At 38.7% G+C, this 25,869-nt stretch overlaps 1 protein-coding gene across 20 annotated transcripts in view; it reads right to left on the minus strand.

Annotated features, from left to right (window-relative positions):
- The window catches only part of ANKS1B (ankyrin repeat and sterile alpha motif domain containing 1B), a 1,209,513-nt gene that overhangs the window by 764,028 nt on the left and 419,616 nt on the right, over positions 1–25,869 (minus strand). For all 20 annotated transcript variants that reach the window (XM_089308838.1, XM_089308836.1, XM_089308835.1 and 17 more), the window contains one exon: positions 15,864–16,029. In XM_089308838.1, coding sequence (XP_089164964.1) covers positions 15,864–16,029 — 166 coding nt within the window. The remainder of the gene's footprint in view (positions 1–15,863; positions 16,030–25,869) is intronic.

Genomic DNA, 25,869 nt, shown 5'->3' on the forward strand with positions numbered 1-25,869 from the left:
TTGTCCTAGTGCAGTTTCAATTCTTTTGATTTCAATCTTTTGGCATTAGAATTAAGGAAGCTTCATCATTTCAAAAAATATTTAGGTATAAATAAGTTACAGAATCCCTGTCATACTCCTACTTACTTCAGATGTTGGGGGAGGTTTGGTAGGGGTGTGGAAGATTATTCACCAAGTGACATTTCCATTTCACATTGAGCACAGTCCAGTAAGCACATTAGCAAACAGAATAGAGGTAAGCAAGACCCACACCCTCCTGGCACGCAGCCATAACATGTCCTTTTTATAAGGTATCATCTATTCTCTTTCAACAGCATTGGAAATAGTCTTCACTGCTGGTATGCTGGTATTGTAAATTGCTCATTAATCAAAATGGATTTATTGAGCATCCACAATGTGCAAAGTCTGCACTAAGTAATTCAAAATAATAGGTTGCCTAGTTACCATAGAATGGAAAAATTCCCCTCTGAAGGTTAAAATTAAATGAAAGGCAGATGAGAAAGCATAATATTTGAAGGCATCTGACTATTTCATTAAGGGCTTTTATTGTCATTACAGCCATTTTCTTTCAAATATAATATTTATTCATTCATTCATTCACTCACTCATTAAGTTATTCATTCATTTATGCAGCAAAGTCACCACCACCATTATGTAAAATCCTTGGTGCTATAAGGGAAACAAACGATTTAATATTGGTGGTATTAATACAAGTCTTGGCAAATTTAAGAAGTAGTGGATTATTGTTATCTTTATTTAGTGATACTAATACTAGAATATCAGTGTTTCCTCCATGAAATCTGGAGGCATCAAGGTATTAGTAAAATGCCCCTAGGAAGGAGTATCCCTCATTTCTGGTTGACTGAAAAATCTTGTTGAATGTAGTCCACTAATGTCATATTGACATTATATGATGTATAACATTTAGTGTCATATTGACATTACACTAGTAGATATGACAACATATTTTTCTTGTGTTTCTTTTTTTTTTTTTTTTTTTTTTTGACAGGCAGAGTGGACAGTGAGAGAGAGACAGAGAGAAAGGTCTTCCTTTGCCGTTGGTTCACCCTCCAATGGCCGCCGCGGCCGGCGCACCGCGCTGATCCGATGGCAGGAGCCAGGAGCCAGGTGCTTTTCCTGGTCTCCCATGGGGTGCAGGGCCCAAGCACCTGGGCCATCCTCCACTGCACTCCCTGGCCACAGCAGAGGGCTGGCCTGGAAGAGGGGCAACCGGGACAGAATCCGGCGCCCCGACCGGGACTAGAACCCGGTGTGCCGGCGCCGCTAGGCGGAGGATTAGCCTAGTGAGCCGCGGCGCCGGCCTCTTGTGTTTCTGATGCCTATTTTGTACTAGTTCATTTACTTAGTAAATAAAAAGGATCCCAAAAAGGGAACTAACATGAATATCCCATGTGATTTTTTTAATGCATGTTGTACTTATGTATGCATCAATGCCATTGCCAGTCACAACCCAAACGGCAAGCTGCTTAGTCTGTAACATCAGCAAGTCCAGCAGGATCTGGTCTGCACTCTCAGGCCCAAGCATCCTCATCTGACCTCCCTTCTATGTATTGGATTTGTGTGTGTGAGTACAGTCCCTACAGTAGTTTCCTTAGGGCTGCTGTAACAAAGTACTAACAACAAAAAAAACTAAACTAAAACTAAAACCAAGCCCATAAAACTTCCATTTTAATTCTGGGCCCCCTTAACACTAGAATTCACAGTTACAATGTGAAATGTAAAGCCTACTTTGCCCTTAAACAGCAGACACCTATTGTCTCCGTTCTGGAGGCTGAGAGTCAGAGTTCAAGGTGCTGGCTGGGTTGGTTCCTCATGAGGGCTGTGACGGCAGGAACTCTTCCAGGCCTCTTTCCTTGGCTTACAGATGGCCATGCTTTTCTTGTATCTCCTCACCCTGCCCTCCCTTGATGGCTGTTTACCTCTGAGTCCAAATTTATTCTTCTTTTTTCTTTAAGTTTTATTTATTTATTTGAAAGGCAGGGTTAGAGAGAGAGGGAGAGTGGGAGGGAGGCAGAGAGAGAGAGAGAGAGAGAGAGAGAGAGAATCTTCCATCCACATATTCATTCCTCAAATGGCTATAACTGCCAGGGCTGGGCCAGGGCAAAGCTAGGAGCCAAGAGCTTCTTGCAGGTCCCCTACATGTGTGCAAGGGTCCAAGAACTTTGGACATCCTCTGCTCTTTTCCCAGGCACATTAATAGGGAGCTGGATTGGAAGTGGAGCAGCTGAAACTTCAACTGGTGCCCATATGGGCTGCCAGTGCTGCAGGCAACAGCTCAATCCACTACACCACAATACTGGCCTGAAACTTTGTTTTTTTATAAGGATATCAGTCATATTGGATTATTGCCAATTAATGACATTTTAAATCAGATTACCTCTATAAAAACTCTATTTCAAAATAAGATCATATTCTGAAGTATTGGGGGCTACATTCTGAGGGTAGGGGTAAGGGTGGTGGTTAGGATTCCAACTTTCTTCTTTTGGTGGGGTTAGGAGAGACATAATTCAACCCTTAAAAGCCCATGGTAAAACTAACTGAATACAGGAGCCGGTGCTATGGCACAGCGTGTTAAAGCCCCAGCTTGCAGCGCCTGCATCCCAATTGGACACTAGTTTGAGTCCTGGCTGCTCTACTTCCTATCCATCTGCTTGCTAATGCACCCAAGAAAACAGCAGAGGATGGTCCAAGTCCTTAGACCCCTGCGCCCATATGGGGGACTTGGCAGAAGCTCCTATCATTGGATTAGCTCAGTTCTGGCCATTGTAGCCATTTGGAAAGTGAACCAGTGGTTGGAAGACCTCTCTCTTTCTGTCTCTATCTCTCTTTGTAACTCTGTTTTTCAAATAAATAAATTGTCTTTAAAAATTAAAAAACAGAATACAAAAAATGCAATGTATATTAGAGAAATTGACATTTTGAGAATTGACTTATATTCACAGCCTTTATCTCTACGGTTGAGGAACAGTTTTTTTTTTTTTTTCCCTTACTTTTTGTTGAATTCTTTACCTAGTAGAGGATTAATCATCTGATTATAAAATAAACTGGAAGTATTTCATTGTAAGAATTAAAAGAAAGAATAAGAAAGGGAGGAGAAGGCAGGGTGGGAGTGGGGGAAATATCACTATGATCCTAAATCTGTATTTATGAAATTCATGAAGTTTGTTCACCTTATTTAAATTTAAAAATTGTTAAAAATAAATAAAAATAAGGGCTGATGCTGTGGCTTAGTGACTAAAGCCACCACCTGCAGTGCCGACATCCCACGTGAGTACTGGCTTGGGTCCCGACAGCTGCAATTCTGATCCAGATCTCTGCTATGATCTGGGAAAGCAGAAGATGGCCCAAGTCCTTTGGCCCCTGCACCCACATGGGAGACCTGGAAGAAGCTCCTGGCTCCTGGATTCAGATCGGCCAAGCTCCAGCCATTGCAGCCATTTAGGGAGTAAACAAACCAGTGGATGGAAGACCTCTCTCTCTCTCTCTGTCTCTCTCTGTCTCTGTCTCTCTGTCTCTCTCTGTCTCTGTAACTCCACCTTTCAAATAAATAATCTTTAAATATAAATAAATAGGAAAAAAGACCTATTTATCTTCTACCTATCTCTCTGCAACTTCCTCCCTCCCTCTCTTCCTTTTCCTCTTCCTCTCCCTCACTAACCCCTCACCCCTGTCCAAGAGCTTCTGAATGCAGTCCCTGTGTAGTGTAGTAATCCTTGTTTTATCTGTAAACATAAACGATGTTGTTCAATACAACTAAGCTAAATGTATGGAATGAATTCTCTCAGATGTAATTTTTTAATCCCTTGTCTACTTATTTCCCCCAAGAGGAGCAGCTGTATACCTCTCAGCTTTGTTTCTCCTCCCTCTTCTTTGCTGGCACTGCCTTGTCCTGGCCACCATCATTTCTTGCTGAGATTGCACACTGACCTTCTAATTATTCCTCCTGCTTCCAACCTACACTCTACTTTGTTTCCAGAGTGATCATTCTAAAATATAAACCTGATCGTGGCACTACCAGCTTTAAGTCTGTCAGTGGCTTATTTCAGCTCTCAGATGAAATCCAAGCTTCTGAATGTCACTTCATGTTCCTTTTGCATTCTACACTACGAGCATTCTGTCTCTAACCCTGCTAAGCAGGCTTTATCTCTTAATGCACTATTTATCTACACCCTTGTATCTCTGCACACACTGTCCTTTGTCTGGAGTTTCAGGCACCCAGATTCATCCACCTCACTCTTCTGTTTTTGAGGCTAAGAATAGGCTGCATCCCTTCTAGCAAGCTTTCAATCACATCCCTCCTCTTAATACCTCCCAGAGCACTTCATGCTTCCCCTGCTCAATGCACTTGTCAGCCTTAATTTGAGCACACTCTAGGCTCCTAAATATCAAGGCTTATATGTTTCACTGTTTCTTCTGCAATATTTAGTGCAATGCTTAATTGTTTATAGAGGTACTTAATCAACATATATTGGATGGATAATGAACTGTAGATTGGTCACCCACCCTCTTCAATTTGAGGACCTCTAAAACACTCAGGTGCATTAAGAGATAGCTCCACATCTGGAAGCCCTGAATTCAGTCAATAAAAGACTCAGTAACAAAGGAATACATCCCAGGTATTGCTAATTTCCCAGATTTAATCAGCTTAGTTGGCCCTGAAAACTGAATGCAAAGTGATGTAAGAGCCATAAGAAACTAGGCGTGGCAGTGTGAAAGACTAGGGAGTAATAGGGTCCATGCAAAATCTAAGCTATGGGTTAACAGAATCAACAAAAGAGAAAAAAACACATAAATTGTTCCTCACTCAGCCAGAAATGAGATAGTTATCTGGTGTTCTCCTCTACCTATTGTAGTGTTTACAGAGGACAATTCTGTGATGTTCACCAGCTGATCTTCCACACAGAATTGAGCAGAATCTTCTCTAACTTGTAAAAGACCTATGAAACTTCTATTTTAATTCTGAATTCCCTGCCCTAGAATTCATAATCACAACCCAAAGTGTAAAGCTTACCAATCTTCATAAATTAAGCCTGGGTCACTGAACTAAGCTGGCTTTTTAGCAGAAGAACCCAAGTGATCAAACACAATTGTAGAAAATCATATATCCACTTAAAAAGCAACAGCAACAGTAAATAAACAACCCAGGCATTGTGAGTTTGTGATTTCCAGAAGTTGCTGCAAGAATAATGTGACTTTAGTTAATATACTTGCCTCAAGAACAGGGGAATTAAATTCCCTCTACTTAAGTGTAGGCAGACTCTTGACTACATTGGAAGTTATGCTGCCCTTGAGGCTCAGTTATGACAGCTAATGCAGCTTCTGCAGCATTCTCTGAGGATGCTGGTTCTTGCAATCCCATGGCATGCCATGAGAAAGTCCAGGGAGGCCATATCAACTATAAGCAAGGGTCTTGAGAACGGATCCCTAGCACCTAGTCAAGCTGTCTCAGCTGACATCACTTGGAACAAGGACAAGTTATCTCTCTAACAAGTCTTAATAAATTACACTTATAAGAAAAATAGATGACTGTTCATTGTTTTAACTCACTAACTTTTGGGGTAGTTATACAGTAATCAATAACAAGAATATATTTCAGTGTTGTAAATGGGGTGCAACCCAACAAAAACCTAAACCAGTGGTATTAACACTATGAAAATATAACAAGCAGAAGCTGGAAGTACCTTAAAATGAGAAAAGTGAGTATGAAACAGAATTTGCACTTTCTACTCCATGTATTTTTGGTACTTTATATGCTTTTAATATCAAGTATGTATGTTTGTAAGTCAGAAAACAATGAAAATAAAAATGAACTTCAAGGGGAAAAAGCAGTCATATTGAAGTCTAAAGGCCAAAGCAGATGATTCGTGAGAAAGCTGCTGGAGAATGCTTAAATGAAAGAAAACACAATTAGAAACTGAGAACCAAGGCTCTTTTGCCTCTGCATATTTCCCCTTAGATGTGAATATTTACCTCTGGCAAACACATAAATCCTTTCCTAATCCTGCTCTCTTTCACTGCATGCATGAACACAAAGTCATACAGTGAGATGACAGGAAGGAAGTCCTCACCAGACCCCAACTACACTGGTACCCTTCCCTTGTAGATCTCCAGATGATGAAACAGCTGCCAAACTGGTTCTTTTAGGATGTTCATTCATAGAATTCAGCCAGAACATCATGAGGATGCCCAGGTGGCCATGAAGAGGGAAAAAGACAGCCCATAGCAATGGCCAACCTCTCTGTTTATGGCCAACATCAACTTATCAAGCATGTGAATGGGTCATCTTAAAAGTGGTCCTTCATCCCCTAGTTCAGCAGCCCTAGCTCATCCAATGCGGCAAGGGAACTCCATCAAATCTGCAGATGGGTGGTGTACTATATCTTGGATTGGCTTGTTAATAGTAACAGATAGCTGATACAGGAATTGTCTCCTTCATAAAGTCTTCTTCAAGCTTCCATGTGAGGTTACATGTTCTTCCTTTCTGTTCCCAGACTACTCTTTGGGAAACATCATCTTAGCTCTTATTATATTCTATTGAATTTAACTGCTCACTTGGCTGCCTCCCTGTGAGCTCAAGGATGTGGCCATGCCTTGTAGGAACAGTGGTACCTCAACTATTTACTATTTACATTTTCTCTCTTTTCTCATGCTGGGACATTGATTCGACATGAGACTTTCTCAGATTCCTCTAAGATTCTCAGTTTTTCTTTCATATATTTCATATTTTTGACCTCTATCTCTCAATGAAACATTCTGAAAATCTTCTGGTCTAGTTTCCATTTCACTTAAATGGCTCTACAATTGAACACAATCTATTGTTGCACCTATCTACTGAGTTTTAAATTTTCAGTTTGTTGTGTTTCATTGTTTTTGTTGTTCATTTCTAGAAGTTTACTTTTTTCTTCTCAGATATACTGGGTCATTTTTCTAGTTTGCATTACCCCAAGTAACTTTGGGCTTATCTTTTCACTATAACAGTATGTTCACTTAATAGTCTGTATCTGGTCATCCCAGTATTGGAAGTCTGAAGGTTTGGGTCTGTTCTTTCTAGCTTCTGTAACTTCCTAATTGGGATCCCTTTCCCTGTAATAATAATTAAAGTAAACTGCTCAGTTCAATAGAGGAAAAGTATTTCTAGAAACTATTTGGAGCATAGAAAGAGAAAACACTCCTCTCTAGAAGGATTAGATTTGCTTTTTGGCTGAAGATTAACATTCTTTGCAGGGGCTGGCACTGTGGTGCAGTGGGTTAAAGCCCTAGCCTGCAGTGCTGGTATCCCATATGGGCACCGGCTCTAGTCCCAGCTGCTCCTCTTCCAATCCAGCTCCCTGCTATGGCCTGGGATAGCAGAAGATGGCCCAAGTCCTTGGGCCCCTGCACCCACGTGGAAGACCTGGAGGAAGCTCCTGGCTCCTGGCTTCGGATTGGTGCAGCTCCGGCCACTGCGACCGACTGGGGAGTGAACCAGCGGATGGAAAACCTCTCTCTGTAACTGTCTTTCAAGTAAATAAAATAAATTTTAAAAAAATTCTTTGGAATGTCCAGGCACTATGAATTTAGGGTGCAACTCTGCAGGAGGGTCAATGTGTCATAATAATTTTTCAGTGATTTTCTCCTTTGTATTGATCACTACAGATCACCTTTGCTTGAAGTCACTTTAGAATGGGACAGGATATGGAAAACTATTACTTATTTTTATTATAAGGGTGTAAACCTTGGAACCTCAGCCTTGTGTAAGCAGGATTCCATTTCAGAGTCCCCATGTTAGACAGATACAAAGATTCATTTTCTGCATTCAAACCCACAGAGGACCCGAGAACCAAAAGTTCAGCAGCAGGACAGAAAATTCCCTCAGGATGAAAGTGGCTTTAGTACTGACTGTACTGGCTTCCTGCCCTCACTAATGTTTTATCCTGATTATTTCTTAATAAATAATAAAAACAAATTCATAATTCTGATGCAACTCAGCTTATATAATTATAGTGTCACCTTTTTAGCACTTTTAGGAAGTGTTGTTCTTTTTCATGTTTTTATTCAGCATTATTTATTTTCAGCCTGAGAGCCTCATTACTTGGCTCCATCGTTTTTCACCCTTGTATCCTCAGCATTCACAAAGGTGACTGGCACATGTGGGAACTCAGTTCAGTGCCTGAATGAATACATAGTTGTCTCCTCTACTCTTCCATGCCGCACTCCATCATCCCTGGAATTCCCCTTCCCCTGTGCCTTAATTAAAGTTCTTTTACATTTCTGCACATAGATTGTCTCCATTTTCCTACTTTAACTGAGCTCCCTCTCTTGAGCACACTCTTACCCTCATTACCTATCTTCTGGAAGCATTCATTGTCACCAATTTCTGTACCTTGGGATCACAATATTTTCATTCATAATATGATATCCATATGCAGTTTATGATTTCCTACTATAATCTTCTTTTACTGATTTTATTGTCATCATATGTGGACTTCAAATCATACCTCCACATTTTTAAAAATTTACTTGAAAAGTTGAGTTACAAGGGCCGGCGCCATGCTGCAGTAGGTTAATCCTCTACCAGCAGCATTGGCTCTCTGCTGTGGCCTAGAAAAGCAGTAGAAGATGGCACAAGTCCTTGGGCTCCTGTACCCATGAGAGACCAGGAAGAAGCACCTGGCTTCTGGCTTCAGATCAGCGCAGCTCTGGCCTTTACGGCCAACTGGGAAGTGAACCAACGGATCTCTATCTCTCTCTTCTCTACCTCTCACTGTCTGTAGTTCTACATCTCAAATAAATTAATAAAATCTTTTAAAAAATAAATTTTAACTGAAAAGTGATCTCTGTTAAATATAAGAGTGGGGATAAGAGAGGGAGGAAATGTACAATTTGGGACATGCTCAACCGGACTTGCTCCAAATGGCAGAGTTAGAAACGTGCCAGGGGATTCCAATACAATCCCATCAAGATGGCATGTACCAATGCCATCTCACTAGTCCAAATGATCAACTTCAGTTCACAATTGATCACACTGATAGGTCTAAGAGTCAAAAGGATCACATAAACAAGACTAGTGTCTGCTAATACTAACTGATAGAATGAAAAAGGGTGAGAACAATCCAACATGGGAACCAGGATACACAGCAGACTCATAGAATGGCAGGTGTCCTAAACAGCAATCTGGCCTCGGAATCAGCCCTTAAGGCATTCAGATCTGACTAAAGAGCCCATAAGAGTATTTTAGGCATGGAAAGCCAAGACACCCTGGCAAAAAAAAAAAAAAAAACCTAAATGAAAGATCTCTGTGAGTGAGATCCCAGTGGAAAGAACGGGGACATCAAAGAAGGAGGTAACTTTCTCTGAAGGGAGGAGTGAACTTCCACTTTGACTATGACCCTGTAGAAATAAGATCGAAGTTGGCGAACTCAAAAGGCTTCCATAGCCTTGGAATCTCATGACTAGAGCCTAGGGAGATTACTGACGCCATAAACAAGAGTGTCAATTTGTTAAGTCAACAACAGGAGTCACTGTGTACTTACTGCTCATGTGGGATCTGTCCTTAACGTGTTGTCCAATGTGAAGTAATGCTATAACTAGTACTCAAACAGTATTTTACACTTTGTTTGTGTTTCTGTGTGGGTGCAAACTGATGAAATCTTTACTTAATATATACTGAATCGGACTTCTGTATATAAAGATAATTGAAAATGAATCTTGATGTGAATGGAATGGGAGAGGAAGTAGGAGATGGGAGGAGTGAGAGAGGGAGGGAAATTATGGGGGGGGAGCCAATGTAATCATAAACTGTACTTTGGAAATTTATATTTACTAAATAAAAAAAGAAGAAAGAAAAAAATAAAGAAAAGCTTAGTTACAGAAACAGAGAAGTGACAAAGAGAGATAAAGATCTTCCATCCACAGGTTTACTCCTAAATGGCCACAGCAGCTAGGGCAGGGCCAAGCAGAAGCCAAGAGCCAGGAGCTTTCATCCAGGTCTCCTACATGGCTTATCTTCATATTTGATGAGGGTTTTAGTACTTAGTTCACAATTTCCACTCCATTTTATCTTCTAATATAATGTACCATGATAGCATAGTGTTTTAACGACACAAGTCTTTAATCTGGGACAACTCAAGTTCAAGTCCCAGGTCCATCTTATTTTAACATCTAACACTGAGAAACTACCTAATGTATTGATGTCTTAGTTATTTTTCCCCAGAAACCTTTTATTTAAGGTATGCAAACCTCATGCATTTCATAAATACAAATTTAGGAACATAGTCTTCCTAAGCTACCCTCCTTCCTACACAAAGTCCCACCCCTCTTCCTCCTCCCTCTCCCATTCTTATTATTTTCTACAAAGATCTATTTTCAATTAACTTTATACACATAAGATTAACCCTACACTAAGTACAGAGTTCAACAAATAGTATGAAAAAAAAAAAAAAACACCTGTTCCTCAACAATCAAGACAAGGGCTGTTCAAAGTCATCATGTCTCAAACTGTCAATTTCACTTTTATAGAGTACCTTTTAGGTACTTTATTAGTTACCACAGATCAGGGAGAACATATAGTATTCGTCTTTTGGGGATTGGCTTATTTCACTAAGTATAATATTTTACAGTTACATCCATTTTGTTGCATATGACAAGATTTCACTTTTTTTAACCAGTGTGTAGTATTCCATAATTTCTTTATCCAGTACGTATCCCATAATTTCTTAACTAGTCTTCAGTTGACAAGCATCTGGGTTGATTCCATGTCTTAGCTATTGTGAATTTAGCTGCAATAAACATGATAACAGATAACTCTTTCTTTTGCTGATTTCATTTCTTTCAGATAAATTCCCAGGAGTGGGATGGCTGGGTGATATGGTAAGTCTATATTCAAATTTCTGAGGTATCTCCATACTGTCTGCCACAGTTGCTATACCAGTTTATATTCCCACCAATAGAGGATTAAGGAACCTTTCTCCCCACATTCTCACCAGCATATGCTGTTTGTTCACTTCTTTATGAAAGCCATTCTAACGGGGTAAGGTGAAGCCTTATTGTGGTTTTGATTTGCATTTCCCTGATGGATAGTGATCCTGAACATTTTTTCATGTATCTGTCAGCCATTTGGATTTTCTCATTTTAAAAGTACCTGTTTAAGTGCTTTGCCCATTTTTTTTTTTTTTTTTTTTTTTGATAAGCAGAGTTACTGAGAGAGAGAGACAGAGAAAAAGGTCTTCCTTTTGTTGGTTCACCCCACAAATGGCAGCTACGGCTGCTGCGCTGTGGCAGGCGCACTGCGCTGAACTGAAGCCAGGAGCCAGGTGCTTCTTCCTGGTCTCCCATGCGGGTGCAGGGCCCAAGCACTTGGGTCATCCTCCACTGCCTCCCCACGCCACAGCAGAGAGCTGGACTGGAAGAAGAGCAACTGGGACAGAATCCGATGCTCCAACCTGGACTAGAACCCAGGGTGCCTGCGCCACAGGTGGAGGAATAGCCAAGTGAGACGCGGTGCAAGCCTCCCATTTCTTAACTGGATTCTTTATTGTGTTGTTGAGTATTTTGAGCTCTTCCTGGATTCTGGATATTAATCCTTTACCAGTTTCATATTAAGAAATTTACAAATATTTACAACTATTTTTTCCCATTCTGTCAGTTGCCTCTTCACTTGGCTGAGGTGTTTCCTTTGCAGTGCAGAGCTTCTCAACTCAAGTTCTGCATAGAATGTCCTTTGCAATGAATCTGTAAATCGCTTTTGGTAGTATGTACATTTTGATAATATTGGTTCTTCCAATTCATGAACATGGGAATTTTTCCATTTTAATGTCTTCTATTTCTTTCTTTAATGTTATGTAATTTCATTATAGAGATCGCTGATGTTCTTGATTAAGTTTATTTCAAGGATTTTAAGTTTTTGGTAGCTATTGTGAGAGGGATTTATCTCAGAAGATCTTTCCCAACTATGGCATTGCCTTTGTATACAAGGGCTATTGATTTTTGTGTGTTAATTTTATATCCTGCCACCTTACCAAAGTCTTTTAGAGTTACAATAGTGTTGGTAGAGTCTTTTGGATTCCCTATGTATAGAATCACATCATTTACAAATAGGGATAGCTTGACTTCCTCCTTCCCAATTTGTGTACCTTTGATTTCTTTTTCTTATCTTATGGTTGTGGATAAAACTTTCAGGACTATATTGAATAGTAATAAATAAGAGTGGGCATCCTTGTCTGATTCTGGTCAAGGTGGAAATGCTTCAAACTTTTCCCAATTCAATAGGACACTGGCCATTGGTTTTTCATAAGTTTCTTGATTATACTGAGAAATGTCCCTTCTATACCCAATTTGCTTAAGGTTTTCATCATGAAACAATGTTTTATTTTATCAAGTGCTTTCTCTGCATCTATTGAAATAATCGTATGGTTTTGTTCTTCAGTTTGTTACTGTGATGTATCACATAGATTGATTTATAAATTAGAACCATCCCTGCATACCAGGGATAAATCCCAGTTGCCCTGGTAAATGATTTTTCTGATGTGTTGTTTGATTCAACTGATGCCTTAGTTCTATCATTTGTAAAACAAGATAATGACATCAATACTCTATAGCATTGTAAGAATTACATGAAATGATATATAAAACACTTAGAATAGTTTATGTACATAGCAAATACTCAATACATTTTAAATGTTTTCAATATTGCCATTAAGTTCTGCATACATGAGTTCAAACAATCACAACTTAAAAATATTTGGAATAAAACTGCGTCTGTACTGAGCATGTGCAGACATTTTTTTTCTTCTCCTTATTCTCTGTGTAATCCATTACCACAACCATTTACATGGTATTTACATTGTATTAGGTATTATAATAATATAGAGATGATTTAAATATACAGGAACATGTGCCTAGGTTATACGTAAATTTTATATAAGGACTTGCCCGTCTTCAGATCGTGGTATTCAGGGAGGTAGTAGAACCAATTCCTTGCAGATAGCAACAGCATTGTGTTCTTACTTAATCTTAAAATTTCTCATTCTGTATGTTTGTGATTATGATTTGTACAACAAATTAGCCTGAGTACTGCTCAAAAATGTATGGGCTCACCTCTACAAAATTCCCTAGCCTACCTATAGTTTTTTTTTAACTTTAACTCTTTCCAAGACCTACCTTGTGACTGGCATTGTGGCACAGCAGGCTAAGGTGCCTCCTGCAATGCTGGCACCCCATGTGGGCACTAGTTCTAGTCTCATTTATTCTATTTCCAATGCAGATTCCTGCTAAGATGCCTGGGAAAGCAGTCAGAAGATGGGTTATATGGGAAAGCATTCAAAAGGTGGCCCAAGGTCTTTGGCCCCTGCCACCCATGTGGGAAATCCAGAAGCAGCTCCTGTCTTTGGCCTGACCCATTCTTGGCTACTGTGGTCGTTTGGGCAGTGAAACAGCAGATGGAAGATCTCTCTCTTTCTCTGTAACTCTGCCTTTCAATAAATAAATAAATTAATTAAAAAAACCCCTCAATTCTTTGAAAAAGAAAGAAAAAGAAAAAAGACCTAGCAATTCTTTGTAGCCAATGATCTTTAATCTTACCTAGAAATTGAATCCACTTGGAAGCATATTTCAGAATAGTCATGAATCTGCTTGCCTCTATCTCTGGGAAAGTGGTATTTATGCTTTCTTAAACTAATTGAGTCTCAACTTCAACTGTTGTTCTCGCTTTTCATTATCTTTAAAATAGCTCAGTCCACTGCAAAATTCCTCTAACCTCAAAACTTGACCAGCTCTTAGTAATATTAAAATAAATTAGCAATCTCTCTTTGTACCTGCTTTTTTATGTTACCATCAAACTTCTTTTAATCCTCTTGAGAACAGTCTTTAGCCTCCACTCTTCTTATTTCACATTTCACATTTCACTAACTTCTTAAAATCAGTTTTCCCACCTAACTTACAAAATCGACTACTGAAAAGTAAGCATCAATTAGATTGCCAAACCAGAAAAAAAAGTCTCTCATCAAAATTTTTCTTGCAACTCTTTTGCAGCACTGAACATACTAACCATCTACTTGACACTTTCCCTTTTCATTAGCTTTGGTACAATTACCCAATATTCTTTCCAAAAGGCAATGTGAAGTCACAGGAAGCAAATGTGACAGTAGTCAAAAGCTTATGTTTGAGTGTAAGTCTCATTAATTACTGATCTTAAATAAGACACAGTTTCAACGGACTTAGTCATAAAATTAGGACAATTTGTCTGCCTTATTTACTAACTTGTAATAAAATTAATTAAAATAATGGGTCTGAAAATGCCATAAAAGTTATAAACTATATACAAAGTAGCTAAGTTTAGATAACCTGGAAAAACATAGGATGCAGACTTGATCAGCCCTCACCCTGACTGTTGATGAGCAGCTTAATATGTTATCCCTCTTAGTATTTTTTTTTTGTTTGTTCTACTTAATACTTTTGGTTGAATACTGTAATCAATACACAAGTCTTCTTAAGTGCTGAAACTTAACTGAAAAGTGATCCCTGTTAAATATAAGAGGGGGAATAAGAGAGGGAAGAGATGTGCAATTCGGGACATGCTCAAGCTGACTTACCTCAAACGGTAGAGTTAGAAACATACCAGGGGATTCGAATTCAATCCCATCGAGGTGGCATGTACCAATGCCATCTCACTAGTCCCAGTGATCAATTTCTGTTCACAATTGATCATAATGATAGGACTAAGAACCAAAGGGATCACATAAACAAGAATAGTGTCTGCAAATACTAGCTGATAGAATCAAAAAGGGAGAGAATGATCCAACATGGGAAGCAGGATACACAGCAGACCCATAGAATGGCAGATGTCCTAAACAGCACTCTGGCCTCAGAATCAGCCCTTAAGGCATGCGGATCCGGTTGAAATGCCCATGAGAGTATTTCAGGCATGGAAAGCCAAGACACTCTGGGGGAAAAAAACCTAAATGAAAGATCTCCGCGAGTGAGATCCCAGTGGAAAGAACGGGTCATCAAAGAAGGAGGTACCTTTCTCTGAAGGGAGGAGAGAACTTCCACTTTGACTATACCTTGTCTGAATAAGATCAAAGTCGGCGAACTCAAAAGGCTTCCATAGCCTTGGCAACTCATGACAAGAGCCTCGGGTGATTACTGATGCCATAAACAAGAGTGTCAATTTGTTAAGTCAACAACAGGAGTCACTGCGCACTTACTCCTCATGTAGGATCTTTGTCCTTAGTGTGCTGTACATTGAGATCTAATGCTATAACTAGTACTCAAACAGTATTTTTCACTTTATGTTTCTGTGTGGGAGCAAACTGTTGAAATCTTTACTTAATGTATGCTAAACTGATTTCTGTATATAAAGAGAATCGAAAATGAATCTTGATATGAATGGAAGGGGAGAGGGAGTGGATAAGGGGAGGGTTGCGGGTTGGAGTGACATTATGGGGGGGAAGCCATTGTAATCAATATTCTGTACTTTGGAAATTTATATTCATTAAATAAAAGTTAAAAAAATAAAAAAATAAATAAATCAAAAAAAAGAAAAATATACAAAAGGATTCTTGTTTCCAAAGTGTCTATGAAGTCCTTAAGGACCTAAAGCTTCGTATCTAACCTACAAGGGTTTTCACTACTTAAAGGTTTTAAAGTGTCTTCATCAAGGAAGTAATATCCATGTGATGGCTCTTATCAAGAAGTGAAGCCTTTATGACAAAAACCTGACTTACTTGGACTCACTTCCAAATACCAAAAGGTTACTGAGCATTTTCATTTTGAAAATATACCAGAAAATCAAAATATTAATGACACATCTTTACATATATAAACATGCAAATCTAATTGGTTTGATAATAGATAAGAAATATTACCAGTTCTTGGGGAAGGTGCCCTTGCAATTTCTAAGGAACATGGTTTCTTTGTAACAGCTGTGTCCATGAGATCACATAGAAAGTTCTCATTTTCTGAAGGAAATGTATCCAGAGAGGCAGATGGTACAATTTCCATAGCATAATTTCTCTTCTTTGGATAGGACTCCTGAAAAGGAGAAGAAATTTAAAAAGCACTGAATAAAGACACATTTACTTAATTTATAAAAGCTAGAAAACATAAATCAGGTTCATCAGTTCTTCCTAAAGTTATTGAGAATTGGTGAATCATACAGTTGAATTAGTTACATAATCATGCAATCCCAATATCACTAGTGATATTTTTAGAAGGATTCTTAAAATTTGGTTTTCTGAATTTGTTACTGAACTAATAAATTTTATCTTCCTTTTGTAATATATGCCTATTTTCTAGTTATGACATGAATTGTCATTTAGTTCATCAATACACATTACTAACACACTATTCCTCTGCCTGTCTCCTAGAGATAATCATATGACTCAACTTTGGCCAGCTAGAAAAAAGATGTTGCTAGAAGGCTTTGAGTAAAATAGTTTTCTCCAGAGAACAAACTGCTAAGAAAGCTCTTTAAGAACCAAAGCATTCCCAGAATCCTCTTTGGAGGCAGTTTTGCTATCTGAAACTGGGGTAGGCATTTTGTGACCATAAGATAATACGTCAAGGATTCAAAATGTTAAGAAACCAAGAATGGCAAAAGAAATATAAAAAAGCCTCAGAGGGGCTGGTGCTGTGGCTCAGTGGGTAAAGCCACTACCTGCAGTGCTGGCATCCCATATGGGCACTAGTTCGAGTCCAGCTTGCTCCATTTCTGATCCAGCTCCCTGCTAATGTATCTGGGAAAGTGACAGAAGATGACCCAAGTGCTTGGGTCCCTGCAGCCATGTGGGAGACCCAGATGAAGTCCCTGCTTCTAGACTTCACAGCCTGGCCCAGCTCTGATCATTGTGGCCATTTGGAGAGTGAACCAGCAGACAGAGGAGCTTCCTCTCACTCTCTAACTCTGCCTTTCAAATAAACAAATAAATCTTAAATAAACAAATAAATAAATAAAGTCTTACTTTCAGGAAAAAAGGCTTAGAATTTGAAGATATAATTGATTTGCTCAAATAAACCCAATTTCTCTCAGCCTCTTATGTAAAGAGCAATGTTCTTAGAGTTTGAACCGCTGCTAATTGAGATTTCTCTCACTAAGAGTTAAAAGTATCCAACAGACTAATGTTTTACTTTTTGAATATTTTTCTAATATACCAGGGTTACCCTTCTCAGATTAGGATAAAATTTAGGTACAGTTCTATTATATCTAATGTATTCAGTACATTTTAAAAACTGAAATGTTTCATTTTCAAGATCTTAATATCATGTATATATGGCATTAATTGAATACCAAATATTTATTAGGATATGCTGTTTTTTTCATAAATTTATAAGATTGTCCAAAAAGCCCATGGAGGGGCCAATGTTGTGGTGTGGAAGGTTAAGCTGCTGCCTGCAACAGTGGTATTCCATATGAGTACCAATTTGAGTCCTGGTTGCTCCACTCCTGATCAAACTCCCTGCTAATGTGCCTGGGAAATCAGCAGAGGATGGTCTAAGTGCTTGGGCTCCTGTCACCCACATAGGAGACCCGGATGAAGCTCCTGGCTTAGGCTTGACCCAGCCCTGGCTGTTGTAGACATTTGGGGAGTAAACCAGTGAATGGAAGATCTCTCTCTTTCCCTTTCTAATTCTGCCTTTCAAGTAAATAAATAAATCTTAAAAACAAAAAGTCCAAGGAAAATGAGTACTATGAAGAAACTACACATAGATTTTAAAATTCATATAAAATTTTGTTGCAGAGGACCAGATTTCGTTGTTTTTGACTGCTGTATAGTATTCTATAGAGTACATGCCCCATAATTTCTTTATCCAATCTACTGTTGATGGGCATTTAGGTTGGTTCCAGGTCTTAGCTATTGTGAATTGAGCTGCAATAAACATTAAGGTGCAGACAGCTTGTTTGTCTGCCAATTTCATTTCCTTTGGGTAAATTCCAAGGAGTGGGATGGCTGGGTTGAATGGTAGGGTTATATTCAGGTTTCTGAGGAATCTCCAGACTGACTTCCATAGTGGCTTAACCAGTTTGCATTTCCACCAACAGTGGGTTAGTGTCCCTTTTCCCCCACATCCTCACCATCATCTGTTGTTGGTAGATTTCTGTATGTGAGCCATTCTGACCAGGGTGAGGTGAAACCTCATTGTGGTTTTGATTTGCATTTCCCTGATTGCTAGTGATCCTGAACATTTTCTCATGTGTCTGTTGGCCATTTGGATTTCCTCTTTTGAAAAATGTTTTGATCAGCCCTTGTCCTGACTGTTGATGTACAACATAATACTTTATCCCTTTTAGTATTTTTTTTGTCCTACTTAATACTATTGGTTGAACTTTGTAATTAACACACAATTATTCTCAGGTGTTTAAATTTAACTGAAAAGTGATCTCTGTTAAATATAAGAGTGGGGATAAGAGAGGGAGGAAATGTACAATTTGGGACATGTTCAAGCTGACTTTCCCCAAATGGTAGAGTTAGAAATGTGCCAGGGGATTCCAATTCAATCCCATCAAGGTGGCATGTGCCAATGCCTTCTCACTAGTCCAAATGATCAACTTCAGTTCACAATTGATCATAATGATAAGTCTAAGAGTCAAAGGGATCACATAAACAAGACTAGTGTCTGCTAATACTAACTGATAGAATCCAAAAGGGCGAGGACGATCCAACATGGGAAACAGGATACACAGCAGACTCATAGAATGGCAGATGTCCTAAACAGCACTCTGGCCTCAGAATCAGCTCTTAAGGCATTCGGATATGGCTGAAGAGCCCATTAGAGTATTTTAGGCATGGAAAGCCAAGACACTCTAGCAAAAAAGGACCTAAATGAAAGATCTCCGCAAGTGAGATCCCAGTAGAAAGAACAGGCCATCAGAGAAGGAGGTACCTTTCTCTGAAGGGAGGAGTGAACCTCCACTTTGACTATACCTTGTCTGAATAAGGTCAAAGTCGGCGAACTCAAAAGGCTTCCATAGCCTTGGCAACTCATGACTAGAGCCTAGGGAGATTACTGACACCATAAAGAAGAGTGTCAAATTGTTAAGTCAACAACAGGAGTCACTGTGTACTTACTCCTCATGTAGGATCTCTGTCCTTAATGTGTTGCTCAATGTGAATTAATGCTATAACTAGTACTCCAACAGACTCCAACAGTATTTTACACTTTATGTTCTGTGTGGGTACAAACTATTGAAGTCTTTACTTAATATATACTAAATTGTTCTTCTGTATATAAAGAGAATTGAAAATGAATCTTGATGTGAATGGAAGGGGAGAGGAGTGGGAAAGGGGAGGGTTGTGGGTGAGAGGGAAGTTATGGGGGGGAAAAAGCTATTGTAATCCATAAGCTGTACTTTGGAAATTTATATTTGCTAAATAAAAGTTCAAAAAAAAAAAAAAAGACAGGGGGACAGAGCAAAAGACAGAGAGAGATTGTCTATCTGCTGGTTCACTACACAAATTCCTGAAACAGCCAGAGCTGGGCCAGGCAAAGCCAGGAACCAGACACTCAATCTGGGTCTCCCACCTGGGCAGGCAGTGGGGACCCAAGCATTTTAGCCATCACTTGGTGTCTCCTGAGGCGCATGTTACCAGGAAGCTATAATTAGGAGGGGAGCCAGGACTTGAATCAGGCACTCCAATGTGGGAAGCAGTGTGCTGGGTGGTATCCTAACTGTTTTGCCGTATCTGCTACATCAAATGCCAGCCACCCTTCATGAACTTTTTGAAGTACCTCATGTGGTTGTGCGTGTGTGTGTGTGTGTGTGTGTGTAAGAGAGGGAGACACAAACTGTGATAAATGTTATAGATTCTAACAAGAGGGTAAGACATAATCTTGTTTTCAGGAAGTTCTTAGTTTACTGAAGAAGAAAGATAATCTGCATGTTGATTTCACAATTATTCATGTAGTACTTTTACTTTATAAAGTATCATATGGAGAAAAACAGAAGTAGAAGATAAACTTTTTAAATGTTTTAAGATATATTCAACGGTTCATAAAGATTTAGTATGAGCTCCTATTTTTCCTGTAATGCTATTTACAGTACGGTAGGATTCAAGGTCACTGTAATTGCTTGCAGACCACACCAGACCCTCAAACATCAAACAGTCAATTATGTTCACACTGTTTTGTTGAAAGCAGGAAATTGGGAGTAATTTTTTTTAACAACAAAGGGTGACAAAGTAGAAAGCATCCAAAGGAAAGCAATCAAGATGGTCTATGGTTTAAAAACCATGTCAGAGAAGAAATGATGAAAGGAATCGCAGTGCTCTGCCCAGAGCAGCCTGACAGTAACAGAACGGTTTTCTCCACATATTTGAGAGCCCTTCCCTCAAGAGTATGACATAAAGAGGGGGAAAGGAGAAATTGCTGTGGCAGGTTTACTCTAAAGCTCTTAAAGGCAGAACAAAGACTAATGTTCCTAAGTCAAGGAGAGCAAATTCCGGTCAATAAAAGAGTAATTTTCTATGAGTTAATTCTGCTTTATCTTTTAAGATAAAACCACATTAATAAAATAATTAGCTAACAAAAAGCCCTAGAATGGAACAGAAGGCATTCCACATTACTGGAAATCTTCCCACAAAATTATCCACTGATAAAATAATGGATGCCACACATTACACAGCAGATACGCCAGATGACTGTAAGCTCCAAGAAAGATGGAATTTGCTTTGTATATCACCCACTCCCCAATTCTATCCTGCCACACAGGTGGTTAATAAATGTTTTTATTTATTTATTTATTTATTTATTTATTTATTTGACAGATAGAGTTAGACAGTGAGAGAGAAAGGTCTTCCTTCCGTTGGTTCACCCCCCAAATGGCCGCTACGGTTGGAGCTGCACCGATCCGAAGCCAGGAGCCAGGTGCTTCCTCCTGGTCTCCCATGCAGGTGCAGGGCCCAAGCACTTGGGCCATCCTCCACTGTCTTCCCCGGCCACAGCAGAGAGCTGGACTGGAAGAGGAGCAACCGGGACTAGAACCCAGTGCCCATATGGGATGCCAGTACCCCAGGCGGAGGATTAACCAAGTGAGCCACGGCGCTGGCCCCCCTAATAATTTTTAAGGACCAATGGAACAGTCTCTAGTGTCCCTTAAACAAATCTTATTACCAGCTTTGGAAATAATGCTCTTTTTCAGATGTAAATTATTCTTACAGTTTAGTTAATACTGTTTACAGTTTAGTTATTACGTTTAAGGCTTTGTATATCAAAAGTATCAAAAGTGAAAAATGGAGACTATAATAAGATTGAAAAGAGTCTATGTAAAAAAAAAGTCTCCAGCTAAAATACTACTTTATCTTTAAATTAATCTGAACAAGCTGGTGATTTGGTTAAGTTGATATTTTACTATGTTTATGAAGAATAATGAGAATTTTTTGCTTTGTCTTTATTTTTATTAACATGTATTACCTTATATATTTTAATGAGGAACAGTGCACTACCTGAATACAGCATAAACTGATCAAATCAATTAATTAGCATTTCTATATATTTTCTTTTTCTTTTTAATTTTTTCCATTTTATTTATTTGAAAGGCAGAGTTAGGGAGAGAGAGGGAGGGATACAGAAAGAGATCTTCCATGTGCAGATTCACTCCTCAAATGGCCATAACACCCTAGGCCAGGGTGAAACCACGAGCATAAAAGGCCATTTAGGTCTCCCACACTAATGGAGGGGCCCAAGTACCTGGGCCATCTTCCTCTCAGCTCCCAGGAGCATCAGCAGGAAGCTGAATCAGCAGTGGGGGAGCTGGAGCACACTGATATGGTGTGCCAGCATTGTAAGCAGTGGCTTAACCCGCTGAGCCACAATGTCAGTCTTACCATATCTTTTTGTAATGTTTGGAGGCTGCAACCTGCTCTCTTCTGCTTCTCCCTGCAATATATAATACATCCTGTGGACTGCAGTCACTCCACTGTGCTGCGGAACACTAGTACTTCTCACTGAGTTTTGGTATCTAGTATCCAGCCGACACTTTCCAACCTCTAGTAATCACTATTTTAAGTTCAGGTTGACATTTGTAGCTTCTACAAATGAGAGAGAAAATGTAGTATTTGTCTTTCTATGTCTGGCTTGTTTGACTTCATGTAATGACCTCCATTTCCATTTGCTTTGCTGCGAATGTTAGGAATGCATTATTAACGGCTGAATAATATTCCTTTGGGTATATATACCATATTTTCTTTATCCTTTCATCAACTGATGGACACCTTGGTTGGTTCCATACCTTGTATATTGTGAATAGTGATGCAATATACATTAAAGTCCAGATATATCTTTGATAAGCTGATTTTATCTTTCAGATAAATATTAAAAATTGGATAGCTAACAAAGAAGGAGGTACCTTTCTCTAAAGGGAGGAGATAACTTCCACTTTGATTATGGCCTTGTCTAAATAAGATCAGCATTTGTGAACTCAAGAGGCTTCCATAGCCTTGGCAGCTCATGACAAGAGCCTTGGGTGATTATTGACGTCATAAATAAGAGTGTCAATTGCTAAATCAACAATAGGAGTCACTGTGCACTTGCTCCCCATGTAGGACCTCTCTCCTTAATGAGTTGTACTATGAGAATTAACTGTAAAACTAGTATTCAAACAGTACTTTATACGTTGTGTGTCTGTATAGGTGCAATCTGTTGAAATCTTTACTTAGTATATACTAAGTTGATCTTCTGTATATAAAGATAACTGAAAATGAATCTTAATGAAGAATGGGATGGGAAAGGGAGTAGGAGATGGGATGGTTTGCAGGTGAAAGGGTGGTTATGGGGGAAAACCATGATAATCCAAAAATTGTACTTTGGAAATTTATATTTACTAAATAAAAGTTTTCTAAAAAAGAATATTTGGAAGATGCAAAATACACATAAATAAAAGCACTTAAATCCTAAAAAAAGGAAAATAAATTGGATAGCTGAATCATATGGTAGATCTATTTTTCATTTTCTGTGGAATTCCATACTGATATCCATATGGATATACTAATTTTCATTCCCAACAGGAGTGTATGAGTTCCTTTTTCTCCACATCCTTGCCAGCATTAGTTATTTTTTGTCTTTATGATAATAGCCATTCTAACTGGGGTGATATAATATCATTTTGTGGTTTTAATGAGCATTTCCATGATGGCTAATTATATTGAGCATTTTTTTTCATGCAGTTTATTAGTCATCTGTACTTCTTCTTTTGAAAAAATGTCTATTCAGATATTTTACTTGTGTCATCACAGGATTGTATTTTGTTGTTGCTGCTGCTGTTGAATTTATGAAATTCTTTATATATTCTGCATATTAATTCTTTATCAGATGAACAATTTAAAAATATTTCTCTAGTTTTTATTGTCTATTCACTCTGTTGATGGTTTCCTTTGCTACGCTGAGACTTCTTTGACATAATCCCATTTGTCTTTTGCGTTTGTTGTCTGTGTTATTTGGGTCTTACCAAAAAATGCCATACTGAAGTCTTGAAATGTTTCCCCTATGTTTTCTCCTAGTAGTTTCATAGTTTTAGGACTTCCATTAAGGCCTTCAATTCATTTTGAGTTGTTTATATAAGTTAGGAGTGGTCTTGTTTCAGTCTTCTGCATATGGATATCCTGTTTTCCCAGCACTGTTTATTGAAGACACTGTTCTTTTGTTAGTTGTTTTTTTTTTTTTTTTTGGTGCACATTTTTTAGAGAAACAGTTCACTGTAGATGTGTGCATTCATTTCTAGGGTTGATCTTCTGTTCAACTGGTTTATGTACTGTTTTGGTTAAACAGCTCTGCAGCATGTCTTACAAAGTATTTTTATGCCTCCCTTCTTCAAGATTGCTTTGGTTACTCAGGGTCTTTTGTGCTTTCATATGAATGTTAGGATTGATGTTCATAGCTCTACAGAGAAGCCATTTGCATTTTAATTTTATTTGACAGAGAAACACAGAGAGATTCCATCTGCTGGTTTAACCCCCAAAGGCCCACAAAACCAGCCCCCGGGGTCACAGAAGGAGCCAGTAACAGAGAACTCAGTCCAGGTACCCCATACAGATTTCAGGAACCCAATTTCTGAAGCCATCACTACTGACTCTGAGCGACTGCATTAGTGGCAAGTTGGCGTAAGGAGCAAGAGCCGGGAATCAAATCCATGTACTTTGATGTGGGATATGGGTGCCCTAATGGGCACCTTAACCATTTAGCTAATTGTCTACCCATCATTGGTATTTTGATGGATATGTGAAAGATTGATACCATGAAAATTACAAACCATTAATGAATGAAATTGAAGAAGGCATCAAAAAATGGAAAGATCTTCTATGTTCATGGATTACAAAATTAATATTAAAAAGTCCATACAACCCAAAGTGATTTAGACCTAACACAAAACTCATCAGAATTATAAGGTCTTAAAAGCCTTGAAAGTTATCTCAAAATTTAACATCCGATTTTACCCTTAAAGAATGCATACATGTTTATTAGAGAAAAATTGAGAAACAAAGAAAGAGAAAAAACAATGATGTGACTTTAGCATGCTGAGATAACTAATGGTAATATTATGGTGTACAACTTCTCAGACTGTTTCCCTTTGTAGATGTGCTGTCTATACATGTGGGTATGTGCAAAATAAAGAAAAAAAAATTTTAAGCAATAAAGAGTGCTCCCTCTTCTGCTTTCCAAAGGAGTGCAAGAGTCTCACATTGAATGGAAGTCTTTGTATACATGGATTCCTTATAAAAAGTAAGTTATCGCCCCCCTCCAACACCACTAAGGGAAGAGGATGGTAAAACTAATAGAGTAAAACTATGCTTTTGTAACCTAATAGTTCCCATTGTCAAAAAGAGGATCATACAATAAGATACCCGACAAATATTCCTTCAAAGAGAATATGCAATCACAATACCAGACCTCAAGATATACTACAGCACAGTTATAAACAAAACAGTCTGGTACTGGAACAAAAACAGACATGCAGACTAATGGAACAAAATAGAAACCCAAGAAATTAATCCACACATCTACAACCAACTTATATTTGACAAAGGAACAAAAAAAATCAACCCCTGGAGCCAAGACACAGTCTTCAACAAATGGTGCTGGGAAAATTGGATCTCCACATGCATAAGCATGAAACCAGGCCCATAACCTATCCCTTACACAAAAATCCACCCAAAATGGAACAGAGATCTAAATCTATGACATGATACCATCAAATTATTAGAGAACACTGGGGAAGCCCTAAAAGACATTGGCATAGACAAAAGACTTCTTGGAAAAGACCCAGAAGCACAGGCAATCAAAGCCAAAATTAACAAGTGGGATTACATCAAACCGAGAAGCATCTACACTGCAAAAGCAACACTTAGCAAAGTGAAAAGGCAACTGACAGAATGGGAGAAAATATTTTCAACTATGAAACTGACAAAAGAGTAACTTCCAGAATCTATAAAGAGCTAAAGGAATAAATACTTAGAAAGCAAACAAGCTAGTCAAGAAATGGGCAAAGGAGGAACAGACATTTTTTAAGAGAGGAAATTCAAATAGCCAACAGACACACTCAGGATCACTAGCCATCAGGGAAATGCAAATCAATCAAAACCACAAAGAGGTTTCACCTCACCCCCGTTAGAATGGCCCTCATACAGAAATCAACAAACAACAAATGCTGGTGAGGATGTGTGGAGAAGGGTACCTTAATCCATTGTTGCTGGGAATGTGAACTGGTACAGCCAATGTGGATGACAATATGGAGGTATCTCAGAAAGCTGAAAATACACCTATCATATGACCCAACCATTTCACTCTTGGGAATTTATCCAAAGGAAATGAAATCAGCTTATGAAAGAGTGATCTGTACCCGCAAGTTCACCTCAGCACAATTTGCAATAGCTAAGGTATGGA

Source organism: Oryctolagus cuniculus, chromosome 11 (genome assembly GCF_051225735.1).
Source record: "Oryctolagus cuniculus isolate XC-2025 breed Fujian yellow rabbit chromosome 11, ASM5122573v1, whole genome shotgun sequence".
NCBI lineage: Eukaryota > Metazoa > Chordata > Mammalia > Lagomorpha > Leporidae > Oryctolagus > Oryctolagus cuniculus.